The sequence below is a fragment of the Ixodes scapularis genome, unplaced genomic scaffold (genome assembly GCF_016920785.2).
Source record: "Ixodes scapularis isolate PalLabHiFi unplaced genomic scaffold, ASM1692078v2 PGA_scaffold13__105_contigs__length_92229423, whole genome shotgun sequence".
Classification (NCBI taxonomy): Eukaryota; Metazoa; Arthropoda; class Arachnida; order Ixodida; family Ixodidae; genus Ixodes; species Ixodes scapularis.
Window position 1 is genome coordinate 82,989,659 of NW_024609839.1, and position 25,696 is coordinate 83,015,354.

Below are 25,696 nucleotides of genomic sequence, written 5' to 3' on the forward strand. Positions count from 1 at the left end.
GGTCGTATATTCTTCCGAATGGCTGATTAACGCGAATTCACTTGATAACATTATTTTGCGCGTTCTAAAACGTTGGAAAATTACCTTGTGGTTCCTTTTAAGTGCAGTCCTTCGTTCATAGTACACGCGATGACAAAATTATTCACGCCTCCACGATGTTCGGTTTACTTCGTAGATTTGTGCGCTTCCAAGATGGCTGCAGACAGTCTTTGCACGACCAATCTGGGCTCTCATACAGCGTTTGCAGACTGCGTTTTGTATGGAGAACCTTGACCGCCCCTTTTGTTCGAAGCCTTCCCCCTCCCTCACGTCTGCGGTGAGCACACTTTGTACAGCAAATCAGCTTCGGCAAAACAGATATGCTTAGAAACCTATTAGGAACCAGGTCGTATATTCTTCCGAATGGCTGATTAACGCGAATTCACTTGATAACATTATTTTGCGCGTTCTAAAACGTTGGAAAATTACCTTGTGGTTCCTTTTAAGTGCAGTCCTTCGTTCATAGTACACGCGATGACAAAATTATTCACGCCTCCATGATGTTCGGTTTACTTCGTAGATTTGTGCGCTTCCAAGATGGCTGCAGACAGTCTTTGCACGACCAATCTGGGCTCTCATACAGCGTTTGCAGACTGCGTTTTGTATGGAGAACCTTGACCGCCCCTTTTGTTCGAAGCCTTCCCCCTCCCTCACGTCTGCGGTGAGCACACTTTGTACAGCAAATCAGCTTCGGCAAAACAGATATGCTTAGAAACCTATTAGGAACCAGGTCGTATATTCTTCCGAATGGCTGATTAACGCGAATTCACTTGATAACATTATTTTGCGCGTTCTAAAACGTTGGAAAATTACCTTGTGGTTCCTTTTAAGTGCAGTCCTTCGTTCATAGTACACGCGATGACAAAATTATTCACGCCTCCATGATGTTCGGTTTACTTCGTAGATTTGTGCGCTTCCAAGATGGCTGCAGACAGTCTTTGCACGACCAATCTGGGCTCTCATACAGCGTTTGCAGACTGCGTTTTGTATGGAGAACCTTGACCGCCCCTTTTGTTCGTAGCCTCACCCCCTCCCTCACGTCTACGGTGAGCACACTTTGTACAGCAAATCAGCTTCGGCAAAACAGATATGCTTAGAAACCTATTAGGAACCAGGTCGTATATTCTTCCGAATGGCTGATTAACGCCAATTGACTTGATAACATTATTTTGCGCGTTCTAAAACGTTGGAAAATTACCTTGTGGTTCCTTTTAAGTACAGTCCTTCGTTCATAGTACACGCGATGACAAAATTATTCACGCCTCCACGATGTTCGGTTTACTTCGTAGATTTGTGCGCTTCCAAGATGGCTGCAGACAGTCTTTGCACGACCAATCTGGGCTCTCATACAGCGTTTGCAGACTGCGTTTTGTATGGAGAACCTTGACCGCCCCTTTTGTTCGTAGCCTCACCCCCTCCCTCACGTCTACGGTGAGCACACTTTGTACAGCAAATCAGCTTCGGCAAAACAGATATGCTTAGAAACCTATTAGGAACCAGGTCGTATATTCTTCCGAAGGGCTGATTAACGCCAATTGACTTGATAACATTATTTTGCGCGTTCTAAAACGTTGGAATATTACCTCGTGGTTCTTTTTAAGTACAGTCCTTCGTTCATAGTACACGCGATGACAAAATTATTCACGCCTCCACGATGTTCGGTTTACTTCGTAGATTTGTGCGCTTCCAAGATGGCTGCAGACAGTCTTTGCACGACCAATCTGGGCTCTCATACAGCGTTTGCAGACTGCGTTTTGTATGGAGAACCTTGACCGCCCCTTTTGTTCGAAGCCTCCCCCCTCCCTCACGTCTGCGGTGAGCACACTTTGTACAGCAAATCAGCTTCGGCAAAACAGATATGCTTAGAAACCTATTAGGAACCAGGTCGTATATTCTTCCGAATGGCTGATTAACGCGAATTGACTTGATAACATTATTTTGCGCGTTCTAAAACGTTGGAAAATTACCTTGTGGTTCCTTTTAAGTACAGTCCTTCGTTCATAGTACACGCGATGACAAAATTATTCACGCCTCCACGATGTTCGGTTTACTTCGTAGATTTGTGCGCTTCCAAGATGGCTGCAGACAGTCTTTGCACGACCAATCTGGGCTCTCATACAGCGTTTGCAGACTGCGTTTTGTATGGAGAACCTTGACCGCCCCTTTTGTTCGAAGCCTCCCCCCTCCCTCACGTCTGCGGTGAGCACACTTTGTACAGCAAATCAGCTTCGGCAAAACAGATATGCTTAGAAACCTATTAGGAACCAGGTCGTATATTCTTCCGAATGGCTGATTAACGCCAATTGACTTGATAACATTATTTTGCGCGTTCTAAAACGTTGGAATATTACCTCGTGGTTCTTTTTAAGTACAGTCCTTCGTTCATAGTACACGCGATGACAAAATTATTCACGCCTCCACGATGTTCGGTTTACTTCGTTGATTTGTGCGCTTCCAAGATGGCTGCAGACAGACTTTGCACGACCAATCTGGGCTCTCATACAGCGTTTGCAGACTGCGTTTTGTATGGAGAACCTTGACCGCCCCTTTTGTTCGAAGCCTCCCCCCTCCCTCACGTCTGCGGTGAGCACACTTTGTACAGCAAATCAGCTTCGGCAAAACAGATATGCTTAGAAACCTATTAGGAACCAGGTCGTATATTCTTCCGAAGGGCTGATTAACGCCAATTGACTTGATAACATTATTTTGCGCGTTCTAAAACGTTGGAATATTACCTCGTGGTTCTTTTTAAGTACAGTCCTTCGTTCATAGTACACGCGATGACAAAATTATTCACGCCTCCACGATGTTCGGTTTACTTCGTTGATTTGTGCGCTTCCAAGATGGCTGCAGACAGACTTTGCACGACCAATCTGGGCTCTCATACAGCGTTTGCAGACTGCGTTTTGTATGGAGAACCTTGACCGCCCCTTTTGTTCGAAGCCTCCCCCCCTCCCTCACGTCTGCGGTGAGCACACTTTGTACAGCAAATCAGCTTCGGCAAAACAGATATGCTTAGAAACCTATTAGGAACCAGGTCGTATATTCTTCCGAATGGCTGATTAACGCGAATTGACTTGATAACATTATTTTGCGCGTTCTAAAACGTTGGAAAATTACCTTGTGGTTCCTTTTAAGTACAGTCCTTCGTTCATAGTACACGCGATGACAAAATTATTCACGCCTCCACGATGTTCGGTTTACTTCGTAGATTTGTGCGCTTCCAAGATGGCTGCAGACAGTCTTTGCACGACCAATCTGGGCTCTCATACAGCGTTTGCAGACTGCGTTTTGTATGGAGAACCTTGACCGCCCCTTTTGTTCGAAGCCTCCCCCCTCCCTCACGTCTGCGGTGAGCACACTTTGTACAGCAAATCAGCTTCGGCAAAACAGATATGCTTAGAAACCTATTAGGAACCAGGTCGTATATTCTTCCGAATGGCTGATTAACGCCAATTGACTTGATAACATTATTTTGCGCGTTCTAAAACGTTGGAATATTACCTCGTGGTTCTTTTTAAGTACAGTCCTTCGTTCATAGTACACGCGATGACAAAATTATTCACGCCTCCACGATGTTCGGTTTACTTCGTTGATTTGTGCGCTTCCAAGATGGCTGCAGACAGACTTTGCACGACCAATCTGGGCTCTCATACAGCGTTTGCAGACTGCGTTTTGTATGGAGAACCTTGACCGCCCCTTTTGTTCGAAGCCTCCCCCCCTCCCTCACGTCTACGGTGAGCACACTTTGTACAGCAAATCAGCTTCGGCAAAACAGATATGCTTAGAAACCTATTAGGAACCAGGTCGTATATTCTTCCGAAGGGCTGATTAACGCGAATTTACTTGATAACATTATTTTGCGCGTTCTAAAACGTTGGAATATTACCTCGTGGTTCTTTTTAAGTACAGTCCTTCGTTCATAGTACACGCGATGACAAAATTATTCACGCCTCCACGATGTTCGGTTTACTTCGTTGATTTGTGCGCTTCCAAGATGGCTGCAGACAGACTTTGCACGACCAATCTGGGCTCTCATACAGCGTTTGCAGACTGCGTTTTGTATGGAGAACCTTGACCGCCCCTTTTGTTCGAAGCCTCACCCCCTCCCTCACGTCTACGGTGAGCACACTTTGTACAGCAAATCAGCTTCGGCAAAACAGATATGCTTAGAAACCTATTAGGAACCAGGTCGTATATTCTTCCGAAGGGCTGATTAACGCGAATTTACTTGATAACATTATTTTGCGCGTTCTAAAACGTTGGAATATTACCTCGTGGTTCTTTTTAAGTACAGTCCTTCGTTCATAGTACACGCGATGACAAAATTATTCACGCCTCCACGATGTTCGGTTTACTTCGTAGATTTGTGCGCTTCCAAGATGGCTGCAGACAGACTTTGCACGACCAATCTGGGCTCTCATACAGCGTTTGCAGACTGCGTTTTGTATGGAGAACCTTGACCGCCCCTTTTGTTCGAAGCCTCACCCCCTCCCTCACGTCTACGGTGAGCACACTTTGTACAGCAAATCAGCTTCGGCAAAACAGATATGCTTAAAAACCTATTAGGAACCAGGTCGTATATTCTTCCGAAGGGCTGATTAACGCGAATTTACTTGATAACATTATTTTGCGCGTTCTAAAACGTTGGAATATTACCTCGTGGTTCTTTTTAAGTACAGTCCTTCGTTCATAGTACACGCGATGACAAAATTATTCACGCCTCCACGATGTTCGGTTTACTTCGTTGATTTGTGCGCTTCCAAGATGGCTGCAGACAGACTTTGCACGACCAATCTGGGCTCTCATACAGCGTTTGCAGACTGCGTTTTGTATGGAGAACCTTGACCGCCCCTTTTGTTCGAAGCCTCCCCCCCTCCCTCACGTCTACGGTGAGCACACTTTGTACAGCAAATCAGCTTCGGCAAAACAGATATGCTTAGAAACCTATTAGGAACCAGGTCGTATATTCTTCCGAAGGGCTGATTAACGCGAATTTACTTGATAACATTATTTTGCGCGTTCTAAAACGTTGGAATATTACCTCGTGGTTCTTTTTAAGTACAGTCCTTCGTTCATAGTACACGCGATGACAAAATTATTCACGCCTCCACGATGTTCGGTTTACTTCGTTGATTTGTGCGCTTCCAAGATGGCTGCAGACAGACTTTGCACGACCAATCTGGGCTCTCATACAGCGTTTGCAGACTGCGTTTTGTATGGAGAACCTTGACCGCCCCTTTTGTTCGAAGCCTCACCCCTCCCTCACGTCTACGGTGAGCACACTTTGTACAGCAAATCAGCTTCGGCAAAACAGATATGCTTAGAAACCTATTAGGAACCAGGTCGTATATTCTTCCGAAGGGCTGATTAACGCGAATTTACTTGATAACATTATTTTGCGCGTTCTAAAACGTTGGAATATTACCTCGTGGTTCTTTTTAAGTACAGTCCTTCGTTCATAGTACACGCGATGACAAAATTATTCACGCCTCCACGATGTTCGGTTTACTTCGTTGATTTGTGCGCTTCCAAGATGGCTGCAGACAGACTTTGCACGACCAATCTGGGCTCTCATACAGCGTTTGCAGACTGCGTTTTGTATGGAGAACCTTGACCGCCCCTTTTGTTCGAAGCCTCCCCCCCTCCCTCACGTCTACGGTGAGCACACTTTGTACAGCAAATCAGCTTCGGCAAAACAGATATGCTTAGAAACCTATTAGGAACCAGGTCGTATATTCTTCCGAAGGGCTGATTAACGCGAATTTACTTGATAACATTATTTTGCGCGTTCTAAAACGTTGGAATATTACCTCGTGGTTCTTTTTAAGTACAGTCCTTCGTTCATAGTACACGCGATGACAAAATTATTCACGCCTCCACGATGTTCGGTTTACTTCGTTGATTTGTGCGCTTCCAAGATGGCTGCAGACAGTCTTTGCACGACCAATCTGGGCTCTCATACAGCGTTTGCAGACTGCGTTTTGTATGGAGAACCTTGACCGCCCCTTTTGTTCGAAGCCTCACCCCTCCCTCACGTCTACGGTGAGCACACTTTGTACAGCAAATCAGCTTCGGCAAAACAGATATGCTTAGAAACCTATTAGGAACCAGGTCGTATATTCTTCCGAAGGGCTGATTAACGCGAATTTACTTGATAACATTATTTTGCGCGTTCTAAAACGTTGGAATATTACCTCGTGGTTCTTTTTAAGTACAGTCCTTCGTTCATAGTACACGCGATGACAAAATTATTCACGCCTCCACGATGTTCGGTTTACTTCGTTGATTTGTGCGCTTCCAAGATGGCTGCAGACAGTCTTTGCACGACCAATCTGGGCTCTCATACAGCGTTTGCAGACTGCGTTTTGTATGGAGAACCTTAACCGCCCCTTTTGTTCGAAGCCTCCCCCCCTCCCTCACGTCTACGGTGAGCACACTTTGTACAGCAAATCAGCTTCGGCAAAACAGATATGCTTAGAAACCTATTAGGAACCAGGTCGTATATTCTTCCGAATGGCTGATTAACGCGAATTGACTTGATAACATTATTTTGCGCGTTCTAAAACGTTGGAAAATTACCTTCTGGTTCCTTTTAAGTACAGTCCTTCGTTCATAGTACACGCGATGACAAAATTATTCACGCCTCCACGATGTTCGGTTTACTTCGTAGATTTGTGCGCTTCCAAGATGGCTGCAGACAGTCTTTGCACGACCAATCTGGGCTCTCATACAGCGTTTGCAGACTGCGTTTTGTATGGAGAACCTAGACCGCCCCTTCTGTTCGTAGCCTCCCCCCCTCCCTCACGTCTACGGTGAGCACACTTTGTACAGCAAATCAGCTTCGGCAAAAGAGATATGCTTAGAAACCTATTAGGAACCAGGTCGTATATTCTTCCGAATGGCTGATTAACGCGAATTTACTTGATAACATTATTTTGCGCGTTCTAAAACGTTGGAAAATTACCTTCTGGTTCCTTTTAAGTACAGTCCTTCGTTCATAGTACACGCGATGACGAAATTATTCACGCCTCCACGATGTTCGGTTTACTTCGTAGATTTGTGCGCTTCCAAGATGGCTGCAGACAGTCTTTGCACGACCAATCTGGGCTCTCATACAGCGTTTGCAGACTGCGTTTTGTATGGAGAACCTTGACCGCCCCTTTTGTTCGTAGCCTCCCCCCCTCCCTCACGTCTACGGTGAGCACACTTTGTACAGCAAATCAGCTTCGGCAAAACAGATATGCTTAGAAACCTATTAGGAACCAGGTCGTATATTCTTCCGAAGGGCTGATTAACGCGAATTTACTTGATAACATTTTTTTGCGCGTTCTAAAACGTTGGAAAATTACCTTCTGGTTGCTTTTAAGTACAGTCCTTCGATCATAGTACACGCGATGACAAAATTATTCACGCCTCCATGATGTTCGGTTTACTTCGTTGATTTGTGCGCTTCCAAGATGGCTGCAGACAGTCTTTGCACGACCAATCTGGGCTCTCATACAGCGTTTGCAGACTGTGTTTTGTATGGAGAACCTTGACCGCCCCTTTTGTTCGTAGCCTCCCCCCCTCCCTCGCGTCTACGGTGAGCACACTTTGTACAGCAAATCAGCTTCGGCAAAACAGATATGCTTAGAAACCTATTAGGAACCAGGTCGTATATTCTTCCGAATGGCTGATTAACGCGAATTTACTTGATAACATTATTTTGCGCTTTCTAAAACGTTGGAAAATTACCTCGTGGTTCCTTTTAAGTACAGTCCTTCGTTCATAGTACACGCGATGACAAAATTATTCACGCCTCCATGATGTTCGGTTTACTTCGTTGATTTGTGCGCTTCCAAGATGGCTGCAGACAGTCTTTGCACGACCAATCTGGGCTCTCATACAGCGTTTGCAGACTGCGTTTTTTATGGAGAACCTTGACCGCCCCTTTTGTTCGAAGCCTCCCCCCCTCCCTCACGTCTACGGTGAGCACACTTTGTACAGCAAATCAGCTTCGGCAAAACGGATATGCTTAGAAACCTACTAGGAACCAGGTCGTATGTTCTTGCGAATGGCTGATTAACGCGAATTTACTTGATAACATTATTTTGCGCGCAAACCGTCCAATACAAAACTTGTAGGGCGCATTGAGAAACATCTCGTCGTGTCATTTTTATAAAAAATAAAAATCTAAAAAAAAAAGAAAGACGTGTACAAATCTCTGTAATGTGAAATTAGAGCGCAGCTTTTGAGGAGAAGGAGGGGAGGGTACGGAGGAAAAGGTATGCCCCCTCCTCCTCTCCGCCTCTTCCCTCCTCCCCTCCGCTTTCCCTTGCTTCCCTCCTGTCCCTCTCCTCCTGCTGCTGAAATTGTTCATTTGTGACGTGACACGAAGTCGTGACGTAATTTTAGCCGCCATATTTAGCGGGGAAACTGAATTGGTGTTGTGGTCACGTGGCGTCAATATCCCCCCTAAACTTAGCGGGGAAATTTGTTCGCTAAATGTAGCAGCAAAATTTCCGCGCTAACTTTAGCGGGATTATTTTCCCGCTTACTTTAGCGAGGAAACGTCCCATGATGCAACGGGCGCGGTTACGCCAACGCCGTTCAACCCGGAAACGGGCGCCTAAGAGCTACGCTCTAAAAAAGGGGAAGGAGAGAAAGGGGGAGGGGGAAGAGAGCGAAAGCAGCTTTGTGTAATACAACTTCAAAGAGCATCCACCGCCGTCGATTCACGCCCTGTTTACCGAAGCTCCAGTCTCGGAGCCCGACACGCGATTAGGGACACATGCCCTAATACGGAACACCGGAGTTAATCGGGCTACGACCCTAATTAATATAAACGGCGAAGAGGACACTGTCGCGCCGCTCACTTGGAGCCTCGGCGCTCGCAACGACCAAGTTTGGGGTCGCGGGAGATAGGCGTCCGCGCGGCACGAACATCGACAAACTTTCCCGCAGCGACATCGGGTACAGAGTTTGCGTAGGAGGGGAAGACCGCGCCTTTCGTTGATGTATGGTATTTCGAACGGGCGTTAAGTCGACGCTGTGTACAGCTTAAATGAGCTTAACTAGGTCGCGTGTTCGGGCCGCTTGTGTGTTGAACGCTGCGAATGTGCGTGTCGCGTTTGTCGCTTTAACGCCCCGCTGCGAACATTCTGGCGCGATGCCAGTGATAAATATTGGACTTCCGGGGTTATTTTGCTCGTCTTTAGGCGTGAATTAGGAGTTTTTTGTTCGTCAAGTTTGGTCGGCGAACGAGCTGTACGGGAACAAACTAGACACATCAGGGATAGGGCGCTGCGCGTCCGCCCCAGTAACCTAACAAAACGAGCAGAAGCCCAACATTAACACGCGATACTTGTGTCCAATGTGTGCAGGCGTTGCGTTCTAGTCCGATGTCGTCAAAATTCCGCTGCACAGGCCTTCATATATGCGAGGTCGGTTATAACGAACTCGGTTATAACGAAATAGCGGCTACAGCGAAGCGATCACGATTTCCCATTCCTTTTTGCACTTCGTTATAACCGAAGTCGGTTACGACGAAATAGCGGCTACAGCGAAGCGATCACGATTTCCTATTCACTTTTGCAGTTCGTTATAACCAAAGTCGGTTATAACGAAATAGCGGCTACAGCGAAGCGATCGCGATTTCCTATTCTCTTTTGCAGTTCGTTATAACCGAAGTCGGTTATTACTTTTAACGAAATAGCGGTTACAGCGAAGCGATCATGATTTCTCATTCCCTTTTGTACTTCGTTATAACCGAAGTCGGTTATAACGAAATAGCGGATATAGCGAAGTGATTTCCGATTCCCCTTTACTTTTGCGGGTCATTAAAACTGAAGTCGGTTATAACGGAATAGCGGCTACAGCGAAGCGATCGCAATTTCCCATTCCCTTTTGCTCTTCGTTACAACCGAAGTCTGTTACAACTTAAAACGAAATAGCGTTACAACGAAGCGATCACGATTTCCCATTCACTTTTGCACTTCGTTATAACCGAAGTTGGTTGTAACAAAATAGCGGCTACAGCGAAGCGATCACGATTTCCCATTCCCATTTTCACTTCGTTACAACCGAAGTCGGTTATAAATTATTACAAGATAGCGGCTACGGCGAAGCGATCACGATTTACCATTCCCTTTTGCAGTTCGTTATAATTGAAGTCGGTTATAACTTTTAACGAAATAGCGGCTACAGCGAAGCGATCACGATTTCTTATTCCCTTTTGCACTTCGTCATAACCGAAGTCGGTTATAACGAAATAGCAGATATAGCGAAGTGATTTTCGATTCCCGCTGACTTTTGCAGGTCGTTATAACCGAAGTCGGTTATAACGAAATAGCGGCTACAGCCGAAGCGATCACAATTTCCCATTTCCTTTTGTACTTCGTTACAACCGAAGTCGGTTATAACGGTTTTACCAAGTCGGTTATACATACTCTAACTTCACTAACCGTAAAAAGACATGTCTTCTTAAACTCAAACGTAAACACACACTGATTTAATAGGCGAGATGGTTAAACAAAGAAAGCTCGCAACGAGAAGTTAGCTTCCTAATAGCTGGATAATCACACAAATTAATCTGGACGCTTGTATACATTCGGATTCGGAGAACTAGAGAACAGCTTGTAAGTATAAGAGGTGACTTGTGCCTATTCCATGAACAAACTCCAAGACCAGCTTAGTTTTAATGCGAAAACATTAACTGTCCCAAGAAGCGAAGCCGGCGTTGTCTGTAGCAGCGAGAAACGGCCCCTAAATTCCCATTGCCTGAACGAAACGGCACCTAAATTCCAATTGGCTGCGACGCGTCATGCGGCTCCATAGCAACGGTGTCATTGTTGCTAAGGGGCCAGCCAAAGTGCTGGCGGAGCGGTGGGAGGAGGGGACGCGGGCATGCGCTGGCCTGACGTTAGGCCTAATGTTACGCTTGGAGGTCTAACGCCGTCAACCGGTACCCGTTGCTAGGGCGATGATGATGATGATGTGAGGACACTTTATTTCAGCACGCGCCGCGCCGAGCTTCGCACTCCCGCCGCTGGCTCACCCAGCGGCGCAGCAGGCACCAGCGAGCGAGGGCGGTCCGCGCGGCGCACCGCCGCACTCCCTGCCGGCGCTGCGGCCGCTTCTGGTCCACTCGGTGCCGAAGAACATGGCGGCGCCTGAAGCATCTGTTCTATATCGTCGGCGGCCGCAACGTCCGCAGTAGCGAAAGGTGGCTGGCCACGCCAGTACACCGCAGACGAACTAAGGGAGCGGAGGAACGCAGCAAGACGAGCGAAGAGGAAGCCATGGAAATCTACCATCGTTGTCAGAGTCAGATCTTTACGGCGTTGCACCCACTGGTGTTGCCTTGAGTGCCCCTTTGTGGGGTTGCGCTGGTGTCGTGCTCTGAGGGATCCTTTCTCCCTCTCAGTCTTTCCTGGGTTGTTTCTTGGTGTGGCCCAGTTTTTTCAAAGTACAGTTCCCAATTGGCTGTTAGGTGAAATTCCCACTTGATCCAAGGATTCAATTCGATTATATCGAAGTGGCTTTAAAATGGTTGTGCCCATTGAGGCGGTACCGATGGAGGCAATTTTTATTTTTTGATCTTTTTACAAACCGCACCTTATCAGATCTGTCCCCTGGTGGCCGATACGGGCAACGCACGTATGCCCTAGTTCCCTCCATTTTACGATTCTTTCGCTCCGATAAGAAACCGAAACCTAGAAACGCGTACAAATTGAGTTTTTTTGTTTGTTTTTTTGTTTTTAACGCCGTAATTTCATAACCTACTAAAACTAGTTTAATTGGTAGCTTTTGATGACACTTATCATGTTTTCCCTTTGAACCGTATGTTTCTTTTCACTCCTTAAAATGTTAATCGTTATATTTTAGATAATTATTCGGCTAATTAGCACGCTTTTTCTAATCTTTGACGTCCGCGTGGCTGGCATTTTGTACTCAAAAAGAATGCCTTTTTTTTTTTCTTAATCTTTTTAAGGATGTTTGAAAGCCTTTGCTGAAACACCCGGTAAATGCAAATCAAAAGTGAGCTACATCTCAATGTTTTGCCGCCGTGTAGTTTTTAGCCGCGTCTAGAACAGGACCGAGACACTTACCGCCGCATTCAAATCACATCCATTAGAATGGTCACGGCGTTCGATTGAAACCAACTTCCAGCCGCAGTAATACAGTTTATGCACACCACCGCCAAACTTGTTTCCAAGTAGAGCTTGAAATTCAGATGTGCACGGTCAAAGTTGTTCCTTAAGCATATAAATGAAGCAGTGAAGTTAGAACGGTAAACGCACCAACCGGAGACGCCTTCCATGCATCGTAACCATAGCCCGCTGCTGAGGGAAGTTTCTAATCTCACCTGAGACAGCCCGATATCGATCACTCTCTTGCGCACATTGGGGAAGTGCTTTTTCCTAGTCCCATGTAAACTTTTTCTTCTTTGCGTCTCTAGCTCTCTTTCTTTTTTTTTTTCTTTTTTTTTCGCTTCTGCTTTGTGTTTTGCTATCTTCGAACCCACACGCATGCGGATTTTCCGGGCCCATTTATGTTGCGTTTTCTGCGCTACCTGCTTTATGTTAAAGAATGTCCGTACTAGTTTCTCAAGGAACTTCGCGATGGAAAGCGTTAACGTTGGTTAGCCTATGGGCTCGCTTCTTATGCCTCTGTGGTGCCTGGCTGTGGTTTACAAACCAGAAGGGTGTTTCTAACTGGTGTTACTTTATTTATGCATATTTCTGAAAAATGGGCTGATATAAGCCTATAAATTGCCGGACTGCGGAGTGTCGAGTGCCCGTAGCGGTAGTCAGCTTCGTCTTCTGCTTTATCTTGCCTCATCTCAAAGTTTTGAGCTGCATGAGGTATCCAAAGTAAATTATTAAAGTTATATGAGCTTCAAATGCGTGTTATGCGCTTTACTTTACCATGAACAAGCGCGAGTGGATAGCTTTTGTATCTGTACAGGCTTGAAGTGCATCTCAGCTTGTTAACGTAGCAGCTTGGGCGAGTTGGTTGCACATGATTACACACACCACAGCGCACTATAGCAAACAACACTCACACCTTACACACGAAAAATAAAGCAAAATTCAAACAAACCGCGCTGACTGACAACTCTTTTTATATAACTTTTTCTGCTTCAACCTCTAGCACCACCGAATTTCCCAAATCACGCGCACCGATCCCCTAGATGCCTAAAAATGTTTTCTCTTTTTCTGTCAGGTGTAAAGATGGTGTACTTATACAGTTGTTATAGTTCCTTTATTACCTGGAAAGAAAAAACGTATCTACAGAAGAAAGGTGTTTGCATTGGGTCATGCATTGCCCCAGTGCTAAGTGATCTCTATCTCGTCCACCAAGACAGACTCTTGAACAATTGGCTTGACTCCACCAGAGTTGCTAGAGTATTTCGGTACGTCGATGATTATTTGATCATTCTTGACGCCGAAAACAGTATTGTTCCAACCACTATTGCCGGTGTTCTATCTACTTTTAAAAACTGCCTAAAACCACTGAAAATTACTTACGAGCTTCCGGAAGAAAGATCAATCCGATTCCTCGATCTCAGGCTCAATTTACAACACACTCATATATGCTGGAAATATGAGCCAAGGAGTAAAAAAACAATTCTTCCGTACAATTCGGCACATTCTAAGCTAGTAAAAAGAGGAATCGTCAAATTAGGTCTAAGTAACTCTCTTCAAAAATCTTGCGAGCATTCTATTTCAATAAGCTTCGGTACCCAAATTTCCTGATTAACATCCGCCGGATATCCCACGTCATTATTAACATCGATTGCTGAAAGCATCTTGAAAACAAAAAATACGAGATCATATATCACACCAAGAGCCAGAAAAAGATCTACGAGACCTGTCGTGCTTCCATACTTCCACAGGTTCTCCCATGGCATCAAGAAAATCGACAAGTTTAACATCAACGTCGTCTTCTTTGCTCCCAATAAGCTTGGCAACTTGTGTAAACAAGTCAACTCACCTGATTTCCACCGAACAGTATGCTGCACCAAAAACCATCAGAACCGGTTAGTTGAGTGTGCCGATGAAGTGGTGTACTCATTTCCCCTTTCGTGCGGGAAAGTGTATATTGGTCAGACCGGACGATGCCTTAATGATAGGCTCCGGGAACACAACAACAACAGCTCCAGAGCCAACTCAGGGCATCAAGCATACACTGCCGGGATTGTGGGTGCGACGTTCACTTGCCATCCTGTACAATTTTAGGCAGGAACAGACACCAATTAACTCGAGAAGTTATCGAAGCAGAACATATCGCCAGGAACTATAACAACTGTATAAGTACACCATCTTTACACCTGACAGAAAAAGAGAAAACATTTTTAGGCATCTAGGGGATCGGTGCGCGTGATTTGGGAAATTCGGTGGTGCTAGAGGTTGAAGAAGACAAAGTTATATAAAAAGAGTTGTCAGTCAGCGCGGTTTGTTTGAATTTTGCTTTATTTTTCGTGTGTAAGGTGTGAGTGTTGTTTGCTATAGTGCGTTGTGGTGTGTGTAATAAGCATCTCAGCTGTTGAGGCACTATAGGAAAAACAATCTATTGCTGTTAACGCTTGCAGCGCCTTCTTTGTACTAACAGGGTTAAGATGCAGAAAGGCATCTAACGCCAAATATTTAAAGATACAACAAAAGATTCAGCAAAAAAAAAAAACGCGAACAAATAAAATTTGAGCAAATTTCAATTGACCAATTGTCTAAATAATTTGTTTACAAAGTCAGCCGTCACTGGCAACCATAAATCAGGACTGTATTCTTTTCAAAACTAATAAAAAGAAAAAGAAATAGCTGAAATCTTAACCGTTAACTCAGAATCGTTTTTCTTTTTTCTTTTAATGTTTGCGATTAAGAATACGCATGAGAACAACACGACCATATATTACACTGTTGTATCTGCAAACCATTTTTCGGAATCTCCCTGACAAAGTTCCTCGCAAGATCTTTTCTCTGTTTCATCTCGACTCCTACAAGCATTGGAACAACATGACCATATATTACAGTGTTGTATCTGCGAACCTGTTTTCGAAATCCCCCCCGACAAAGTTTCTCGCAAGCTCATTACTCCATTTGGTCTCGACTCACGCAACGCTCGCAACGTAAATCACGCCTAGATGCTATAGAACAATAAGCGTCAACTACAATGGTGATTGTCTGGTCTCGCCCGAGGCGCCTGCTCGCTGGTGTACCACCGCCAGCCGGCGTTGCTTCACTGCTTCATTTCCATGCGTAAAGAGAGCAACTTTGATCGAGCACATCTGAATTCCAAGCTCTGCCCGAAAACAACAAGTTTGGCGGTGGTGTGCGCAAACTATATTACTGCGGCTGGAATTTAGTTTCAATCGAACGCCGTGATAATTCTAATGGATGGGATTTGAATGCGGCGGTAAGTGTCTCGGTCCTGTTCTAGGCGTGGTTAAAAACTCTACGGCGGCAAAACATTGAGATGTACCTCACTTTTGATTTTAATATACCGGGTGTTTTAGCAAAGGCTTTCAAACATCCCTAAAAAGATTTAGAAAAAAAAAGGCATTCTTTTTTAGTAGAAAATGCCAGCAGCGCGGGCGTCAAAGATTGGAAAAAGCGTGCTAATTAGCCGAATAATTTTCTAAAATTTAACGATTACTATTTTAAGGAGTAAAAAAATGGTTCAAAGGAAAAAGATGCTATTCGTAATTAAAAGCTACTAAAGGAACTCACTTTAGCAAGTCAAAAGGCGAAAAACAACACTTTACGGCGTTAAAAAAAAAAAAAAAACACGAAAAACAACACTTGGTTTGTACGCGTTTCTAGGTTTCGGTTTCTTATCGGAGCGAATCTTTGCGCTGGCCGTCCTGCTTTCCAGTGTCCGAGCCGCACAGCTAACGCCTAACATGCGCTTCGATAAGAAACCGTTAACATGCGCCTCGATAGGAAACCGAAACCTAGGAATACGTCAAAATTGAGCGGTTTTTTTTTTTCTGCAACGCCGCAAAGATCTGACTCTGTCTGATATATTTCTAAAAAGCGTCGCCTTAGTGGTTTTTGATGAGGCTTAGCAAGTTTTTAACTGAAACCATGTTTATTTTCAATATTTAGAAAAAGTTAATAAGTAAATGTTAGTAAAATGCTGAAAAAATTAGCTCTTCTCCTTGCAATTTTTGACGTTCGTTGTTGCTGGCAAGTTATTTATTCCCAGAAGGATTTTAGTTTTTCCACAGCCACCCTACTTTTAGGGATTTTCGAAAGCCTCCGCTGAAACACCCGGTGGATAAAAGTCACCGACGTGCATTGGAGCAGTCCTTACTTCGTAATGCACGTTAACTCACCGAAAATTACCATGAAAAATTCCGAGTACACCTAAGCACTTCTTCTGAGTTGTGAATGCGAAAGCATTACGTTCTGTCTCCTAGCGCGTTGCTCCGCTGGTCGTTCCGCACACCGTGTATTCGGAGGCTTGACAACGATAATTGGTTTCATTGCCTGCCTCTTCGCTCGTTTTGCTGCGTTCTTCCGCTCTCTTAGTTCGTCTGCGGTGTACTGGCGTGGACGGCCACCTTTCGCTACTGCGGAGGTTGCGGCCGTCGACGATATAGATGCTTCAGGCGCCGCCATGTTCCTCGGCAGTGAGTGGAGCGGAAGCGCCCGCAGCGCCGGCAGGGAGTGCGGCGGTCCGCCGCGCAGACCGCCCTGGCTCGCTGGTGCCTGCTGCGCTGCTGGGCGAGGCAGGGGCGGGAGTGCGAAGCTCGGCGCGGCGCGTGCTGAAATCACGTGTCCTCTCACATCATCATCATCGCCCTAGCTGCGGATACCAGTTGATGACGTTGGACCTCCAAGCATAACGTTAGGCCTAGCTTTAGGCCTAACTTCAGGCCAGCGCACACCCGCGTCCCCTCCTCCAGCTGCTCCGGCAAGAGTTCGGCTGGCTCCTTAGCAAGGATGACGCCGTTGCTATGGAGCCCCCCCCTTCACGTCAAAGAGCTGCGCGTACCGGCTGACAGTGTCAGACCCAGAGCGTAACGATAGGCCTAACGTTAGGCCTACCGTCAGGCCAGCGCATACCCGCGTCCCCTCCTCCCGCTACTGCGCCAGGAGTTCGGCTGGCTTCTTTGCATGATGCGTCGCAGCCAATGGGAATTTAGGTGCCGTTTCGCTCAGCCATTGGGAATTTAGTTACCGTTTTTCGCTGCTACAGACAACGCCGGCTTCGCTCCATGGAGAAGTTAAGGCTTTCGCATTAAAACTAAGCTGTTCTTGGTGTTCGTCACCGAAATAGGCACATGTCGCCTCTTATTCTTACTGGCTGTTCCGTAGTTCTCGAAATGTATACAAACAACAAGAATAATTTTTTGTCATCATCCCGCTATTAAGAGGCTAACCTCTCGTTGCGAGCTTTCTTTGCTTAACAATCTCGCTTAGTTTCGAGTTTGAGTAGCCATGTCTTTATACGGTTAGTGAAGTTGGAGTATGCACATTGTTGCATGAGAAGGAGTCAGTGTAAACATCAAGGAAAAGGGAAAGAGCAAGAAAGAAAGAAAGATGAATAGCGAGATACTATGTAATGAGCCTCTGCATTGGGAGTTAGAAGAACACAATTATTTCCTAACCGCCGCCAAAACCAAAGAAGTAGAACGCCCCACCTCCACGTGAATTATGTGTGTTTCGTCAGCAATCAGACTTAGGGGCGACGGTGTTGCGTCATCTAGACGAGGGACAATGGCAGCTACTCCCAGGAGTTTAATCAAACGTGATAGCGCAACCTCCGCTTGCCGCAGTACCTCGAAAGTGAATCCATACAAAGCGACAACAACAAAAAAAGAATTCCCAACTGATTTAAATGTGACAATTCTTTTTGTAGGGATTTTAGTTTGCGTTGATAAGCATGGTGGAAGGTCTTTCTGGCCCAACAGGTTCCCCAGAAATGTAATTTTATATCAAGTTTTTTTTTTTACACAAAATAGGCTTAGTACTAGGTTCCCATAGAGAAAAAACGTTTAACGCAGCATTCGCTGTATATACACCAATTAAATTGCTCCGCTATATTTAGCGGGAAAATCAAGCATAAAAAAAATTTACGTCATTCTGTGTGTACTTTACCTCTATTATAAAGGTCAAAGAGTCGAATTTATTTGTTCCAAAGCGCTTGTTTAGTTCTTGTTTTGAGCATGCGCCCATTTTTTCGCACAACATACGGTGTACTGAGTGACATGCGTCCAACGTCTTGAGAACAACTCAGATGGGAAACTGCCATAGAGCCTGCTCTGCAAAAGTGGCATTGATCCGTACTTGACAATCAGTCAGTCAGTCAGTCAGCAACTTTATTGAACCTTATTAAATGGGCTTATGCCCAAAACGAGGGTTCGTTAGGGAGGGGAATAGGGGAGGGATCTTCTTTCCGACAATCGGGTCTTTAACCGATGCTCTATTTCTAGTGTCCTTAGAATCACTGCCAACTGTGTTTCGTAGTCCTCTGAGGCCAGGAGCACACACCAGAGAAGATCTTCGTCTTGATCGTCCAGTCTGCTTTGGAGCGTGGCTGGTATCGGGTTGCTCGGGCACGTCCAATACGTGTGCGCCCAGCCACCGTCAACACTACCACATTCCTCGCACTTGTCGCTGAAGAGATCCGGCCAGATTCTGCTCAGCATGCGGGGAGTTAGGGTGTTATGTAGCTGAAGTCTTCTCCACGTCGATTCTTGGGTTCGCGAGAGTCGCTTATGAGGGGCGCCCATGAACTTGCGCTGCATTCGGATACTTCTTAGAATATCGTTGTACGCTCGAGGGCCTCTGTCGTATGGCGCGGCCCCGTAGCAGTGGTCTCCGTCCGTTGTGGCTCGGCAGCTCGTCGCCCGGATTTGTTGTGCACGGGTTACGAGTGCGTGGGCCTCTTCGTTTCCCGAGTGTCCAGAGTGTCCGGGCACCCAGGTTAACGAGAATCTGGATCCTGTCTGCGGTGTCTTCTTCTCAAGGATCATGCGGGCTGCCTTGCCAACCTTTCCATCACCAAAGTTCGAGATGGCCGTTCTCGAGTCTGAGGTGATTGTGGCTTGTTTGGTTCTGGATGCCGCCATGGTTAAGGCCAAGGCGACGGCTACTTCTTCTGCCTCGTCAATATTCTCCGCACAGACAGAGGCCGTAGTCTTGTCGTTGGTGCTGCAGACTGCTATCACGTACTTGTTCCATGTTCCTGGGCACGGGCCTGCGTCTGCGTGGTAAACATGTTCCCGGTCGCCGTGGAGCTTGTCCAGTGCTTTGGCTCTGGCTTCTCTCCTGTCCTTATTTCTCTCGGTGTCCATGTTTTTCGGTAGGGGCGGAACTCGTACCGAATCTTTCCATTCGTGGGATATTGCATTTCTGCTTGTGAGGACGTGTTGTTCACATTCCTTGATTCTCTGGAGAGTCCTGCGTCCCGTTTCCGTTCTAGAGAGCCGTAGTACTTGCGACTGCTTCTGTGCAGCTCTCATTTCCTCGAAGCTGTTGTATATTCCTAGTTGTTCCATCGCTTCTGTAGACGTGGATACTGGTATGCTCAGTGCTATCTTGAAAGCTTTCCTCACAATTAAGTTGAGTTGCTTGATCGAAGCCTCGGTCAGATCCATGTACGGCGCCGCGTACATTATCCTGCTGAGGACGAAGGCTTGGACTAGTCGGCATGTTCCATTCTCCTTCAATCCGTAGCTCTTTCGTGATACTCTTCTCACGAGTCTCGCTACGTTGTCGGCGTCTCTCTTGATGTCAGCGATGAGACTGCTCTGCTCCCTCTTGATGGTTACCGTCATGCCGAGAATTCGAACTTTTTCGGCTCTCGGTACGTCGATTTTTTGCAGCTTGAGGTAGAATTCCATCTCTTCTCTTAGAGCTCTCTGCGACGGTGGTCTGACTAGGAGCGCCGATTTTTCAGTTGCAAGCTCCAGACCCATCTTTGCAGCTTCTTCTTTGACAATTTCTACGCCGGCTTTCATCACTTTCCCCATGTATGGTGAGTGGTGCGCTGTCCAAATCGTGATGTCGTCAGCGTAGATTGCGTGCTGCAGCCCCGCGACTTGCTCAAGTTTCCGCGACATTGGCAGCATGGCAATGTTGAAGAGGAGCGGAGATATTACTGCTCCTTGAGGAGTTCCGCTGCCAACATTTACTGGGAAGGTTTCGGACGTGTCTCCTTCTAGCTGAATGTTTGCCGTCCTATCTGATAGGAACGAGCGAACATAGTTGTACGTTCGCTTCCCTAGTCCTAGCTCCGAGATTTGCCTGAGTATAGCCGCGTGTGATATGCGATCAAAGGCTTTCTTCAGATCAAGTGCTGCTAGGGCGGTCCATTTCTTATTGTCTTCTTCCTCTCTGAGCTGTATAAACACGTCCTGCGTCGACAGGTGTCTTCGAAATCCGAACATCTGGTGCGTAAACAGGTTGTTCTCCTCCATGTACTCTTGAACACGTACTTGAATAATGCGTTCAAGTAGCTTGCCCACGCAAGATGTGAGGGAAATCGGGCGCAAGTTCTCCAACATGAGTGGCTTGCCCGGTTTCGGTATAAAGCAGACCGTGGCGTGTCGGAAACTGCTTGGAAGGTTTCCGCTAGTCCATAGCTCGTTAAAGTATTCCGTGATTCGCTCCACGGAATTGTCGTCAACGTTTCGTAGCATGCGGTTCGTAATCTTGTCTTGGCCTGGTGCGGAAGTTGTTTTGACTCCAGCCATGGCCTTTCTGACTTCGCTTTCGGTGATGGGCGCGTCCAGCTTGTCGTTTATGGCCCTTTCGCATTCCGTTGGAATCTCAGTAGTAGATGGCGGAGATTCTAAGTATTGCGTCCTGAGTTTGTTATAGATTTCGTCATCCTTGAGGTCTCTGACGAGTTTCGCTAGGAGTTTGCGCTTCTCGAGTTTGGTATCTTCCGGCGCCAACATGCGCCTGAATAGGGTCCATGGACTCTTGGTGTGAAGCCTTCCCTGCAGTTCGTCACATATTTGCTGCCACTGTTCTTGATTTAATTTCTGAGCGTGTTCTTCAATCTCCTTACTGAGCTTGGCCGCTTTTTTCCTTAATTTACGGTACCGCTTTCCGGTGTTCCTCCATCGTCTGTATATGGAGCGGTAAGCTTCTAGCATATGCTGGAGTTTACTATCCATAGTCCGGGCTTGGGTAGGATTTTCTACTTCGGTCGTAACAGACTCGTGATCTTCGACTAGCTGTGCGCACCATTCTTCGATCGTGTGCAACGGCCTGTCTTTCCGTTTCTGCCTGAACTTGTCCCAGTCCGTGCATTTCTGCGTTGGGAATTTTGCGCTCTTGTATCCGGGCAGGGGGACCCTCGTCTCGATGACGTAGTGATCGCTGCCGAGATTTTCACGCGTGTTCAGCCACGTGTAGTCTTCGATGTTGATACCAAATGTGAGGTCCGGGTTCGTGTCTTTCTGAGCACTGTTTCCGATCCTGGTGTAGTCCGCAACTTCGTTGAGGAGAAAAGTTTCGTGCAACTCGGCTTGGTTGGCGATTTCCCTCCCCTTGGGTGTGTCTCTGCCGTAGCCCCATATGGTGTTGTGCGCATTGAAATCGCCCAGCACCAGTGTCGGATTTTCACCCGCTACGCGGCTCGTCTCCGCAAAGACCTTGGCGCATGCGCTTGTGGTGTCTTTGGGGTTCGAGTAAACGTTACAGATGAATAAGCTTTTGTGCTTCTTTTTCTTCGGTATAATTTCCGTGACTATTGCTTTCACCGATTCATCCAGGTCAACTTCGTGTTGCTTGACTGGGAGATGTCGTCTGACGAAAGTATGAATCGTTTTTCCGGTTGGCTGAACTTCTGCATCGAATCTTGCGTACCCTGGCAGGTTACATTTGTCTCCAGATTCTTGTACCGCTATAATGTCCGGAGGGGTTTCCGTATCCATGATCAACATCTTGAGCGAGTTGATCCGGGCGCAAAGTCCTCCGCTATTCCACTGCCACACGACGATGTTATTACTGTTGTCCATTGGCGCGCTGTTCGAGCCGCTCGAGCCGTTCGAATACGTTCTGGAATGCCTTGTCGTGGTTGTCCATTCTCTGTTTCATTTCGTTGAGCATAGCCTCAAGCCTAGCTAGTCCCGCCAGGATGGCGTTCTGGTTGGGCTCTTCTTTTCTTCTAACCTTCCCGGGCCTGCTGGTCTTGGTTTCGTCACTTGTCTGTACAGAATTGACGGTGCTCTCTGAGTCTGTGCGCTTACGCGGACGTACACTGGGCAGAGACGGAGGCGGTGCCATTTCCACTTCTTGGACTGTCGTCTGTTCATTAGGCGGTTCCGTAACCAGTGGGTTTGAGCCGTGCCTCTCCTTCTGTAGCTCCCGTAGGAGTTGCTGGTTGAGTCTTCTGAGCTCTTCCTGTTTTCGCAGGCTCTCCTCGTGCTTGCGTACGAGGTCTTCGTATTTCTTTTCGAGCTCCTTAATTCTAGGATTGGAGTCTTGCTTCTTCTTGCTTGCACCTTTCTTCTTGCGGAGGGTTTGAGCGTAGCTCAGCTCCTCTTCCGAGTCTTCTCCCGCTGTAGTGACGTTACTCAGTTCTGGAAAATTCTTCTTTCCCATGTCTATTTTCACCGTCTCCCGATCTTGTTCTGGAGTGCTCTTTTTCGGAGACCTCGGCTCGGGCAAAGGCTTGTATCTGTCCTTACATTCCTTTCCTCCGGTGTAGTGGCTGCCGCCGCAGATGACGCATCTGGGTTTGCACGTATACTCCGTGCGCATGCCTGGAATTTTCCTGGGGAAGTCGTGCTCCTCGCCGCAGTTGGGACAAATTTGGCTGAGTCCGTACGGGCAGGAGTCTGCTCGGTGTCCCATCTCTCGGCACGATGTGCACGCTTGCTTTTTCTCTTGGTATAGGTGGTACCTATTGGCACAGCAGTAGAATACTATAAATCCAGGAAGTTCCGTGGTGTCGAGGGTGACGAGAATCGAGGTGGTCCGGCCCATCCTCTTCGCGTCGGATATAGGTATCTTGGGGTTCTCCAGTTTGAGTTGCTCGTAGATCTCCTGGTCCGTGAACGGGATAGAAATTGGGAGGCATTTGGAGACCACTATTCTTACAGACTCCTTTCGGTTGGCCGTGTACGCTTGGGTTTCTACTTCTGCTCCCTGGTACTTGAGTGTGGTGATACCCAGGTACTTCTGCGCCCTTTGCTTGTCGTTTGTCCTGATGGTGATCGTGTTGTTCATGGTGTTCTTCGTCACGAGGTCCGTACCGATCATGTCTCGAGGCGATACTCCGGTCGCGGTGGCGATCGCGGCCGTGATTTCACCGATGACGATAGTCTTCAGGTCCAGTCCTTTCGTACGAATGATGATTCCGTATGCTCTGTCCTCGTCCTTTATGGTGGTCCGGAACTTCCTCGACAATTTGACTCGAAGCTTCTTTCCACCCACAGTCCTCCATTGCGACTTCTCTCTCGCCGCGTCTGTTTCCGGTGAGCTGGCTTGCTTCTCCTTTTCTTCATCGCGCGTGATGTAGTTCATGAGTGTGGCTAAGTTCCGCTGCTCCCTCGTTGCGACCGCCATGGCGCCTCGTGAGGGACGGAGCGTTAGGCCTAGCGCTAGGCCTAGCCGCCCGACTTGAAATTTCGTCCGAAATAGGCCTTTCTTGCGGAAGTTTCGTGTAAAACGACGATTCCGTGGCTTCGCTATGTCGTCCGCTGATCGAAAAGAGTTAAGACTCACCCCCAAGGGCCCAAGTTCCGCGGCGAAACGCCGAAAATCCAGGAGCGCAAGGGAGACGCGTCCGCACTGCTCGACGTCTCGAGAAAGTCCCGTACTTGACAACCGAACTAATGACGATCGCAACGCCGCCATTTCTCCGCAGCGGACGCTCGGTGAACTGCACGGCTGCTTGTACTGGTTTGGGAGTATCGCGTTCGATAGCGTCCACTATGACTGTTCTATTTCGGCTGTAATCGGCCATTTTCTGCACCGAAACATATAGGGTTGAAGAAGTTTTAGGGATGATAACCTTATCTCCCAAGTGGACGCGCCGCGAATTAGCACCGGTTAGGACGCAACCAGGTCGGGACGCGCCACCTGAATTCACCGGTAAGACATGGCTGTATAGAAAGAATATTAATCGTTCCACGGAACCCTGTAAACTAGAATTTTATGTAAACATCACGCTCCTGTCATTTTTTGCTAACTTTCAGTAATATTTGCTACAAAAAAAAAAGCTTCTTTTCCGTTTGTTTTTGCGCAAAACATGCTTTCTAAGAGCGCATGGTGACCACAGTAAATAAAAAAAAAAGTTTAAGCCGCCATCTTGGCACCTCGAGCCTGTGGGTTTCCGTACCCTGGGAACATTCAGTGACTCTAGCAGTGGCCACATAAAGCAACGTCCATGTTTCAAGTCATCTCTATAGGGTGGCGCTAGTATCGTATTTATCTAAGTCTCGGTGGACGCCAGCGGCGCAGGTCTCAAGGAAGACTCTCCCAAATAAATGTTCAGATAACGTTGCCGCCGTCTAACACTAACTCGAAAAAAAAAAAAAATCTCGACAGATTTTATTACGCTCGCGAGTCTTTGCATCCTCGCCTTCAGTCGCTTAGTGGCGCCGTCTCGAAAGCCGATCGGAAGACGGAAGAAGAAACCTCTTGATGCGCATGCCTCCACTGTTTCGAGCAAGCAAGGACAAAAGGTAACGCGTGCACGAGCAACACCACCCAGGAGACGAGGCCTGGGCAATACGTCACCGTTAGTGGACTGTTTCAGTATCGCTAACGACGCGCGGGCGGCGATACTGACGCAAGTTTGGCGGCTCTACCTGGACGCACTAAGAACGACGTTTGGGAGGGTATTGGCACAGGCCTTGTCTTCCATGTGCTATTGGCACGAGGCAGCACGAAACGAGAAGTACAAGAAACGGGACAGGTCACGTCACGGCGTATGCGAACAAAAAAAAAAAAATGATGGACACGGAAGAAAGAGATTCAAAGAAGCGAATTTGCATAATTGACGGCGAAGGACGTCGGCAGACGAGCTTAACGAATCTCAAGGACCACGTCTTCTGAACAACCCGCGAGTAAACCCCCCCCCCCCCCCCCCCCCCCCCCCCCCCGTTCCCGCGGGTTGTTCAGGAGCTCTTGATTTCCAGTAGGATTGAGCGCTTCGGATACTTTTGTTAGCTGGGTTTTGCAATGCGTATTAGAAGGGACGTTTTTATGTTTTTACGAGGTGGGTTTTTCTTTTTATGAGGGAGTAGAACCAACTCACCAATATTTATGAAATAAACATTTGGTGGGTTCGATCTGCTCACAATCTCCTCAAAGCAAACTGAAAAAAAAAAAAAAAAAAAAAAAAAAAAAACAGGCACAAGAATGGAGAATAACAGCTAACGGCCCGGGTTGAAGAGTTAAAAAATAAAAATATAACGACACCCAGGCTTTTATAATGTGTTGTATGGTCTCGCTGCAGATCGATTATTCGTTTAGGGCAGTGGAGTGGGTAAACAGTTTTTTTTATACGTGTAATTGCCTGAGAATACCCAGCATTACGTAGCGGCATTATACAGTAGGGTGGTATTGACGTGCAATGTTTGAAAAACGTGTAGAACCTTAGGAGAAGACATGTTACGTTTGAAACGAGTGACGAGAACTTACTATACGTTGCCATGCTGAAAAAAACATTTGATGCAAGGCAATATATTCGGCTAACGCAC

At 46.9% G+C, this 25,696-nt stretch overlaps 1 protein-coding gene across 1 annotated transcript; it reads right to left on the bottom strand.

Annotated features, from left to right (window-relative positions):
* Positions 1–21,664: 21,664 nt before the first annotated feature.
* On the bottom strand, positions 21,665–23,796 carry LOC121835578. The gene has a single exon (XM_042290006.1). It carries the CDS (start codon positions 23,553–23,555, stop codon positions 21,990–21,992), a length of 1,566 nt encoding a protein of 521 aa, XP_042145940.1. The 5' UTR covers positions 23,556–23,796; the 3' UTR covers positions 21,665–21,989.
* Positions 23,797–25,696: the final 1,900 nt, after the last annotated feature.

Excerpts from the sequence above, each read along its gene's own strand:
- LOC121835578 (XM_042290006.1), bottom strand. The coding sequence starts at position 23,555 with ATGGCGGTCGCAACGAGGGAGCAGCGGAACTTAGCCACACTCATGAAC.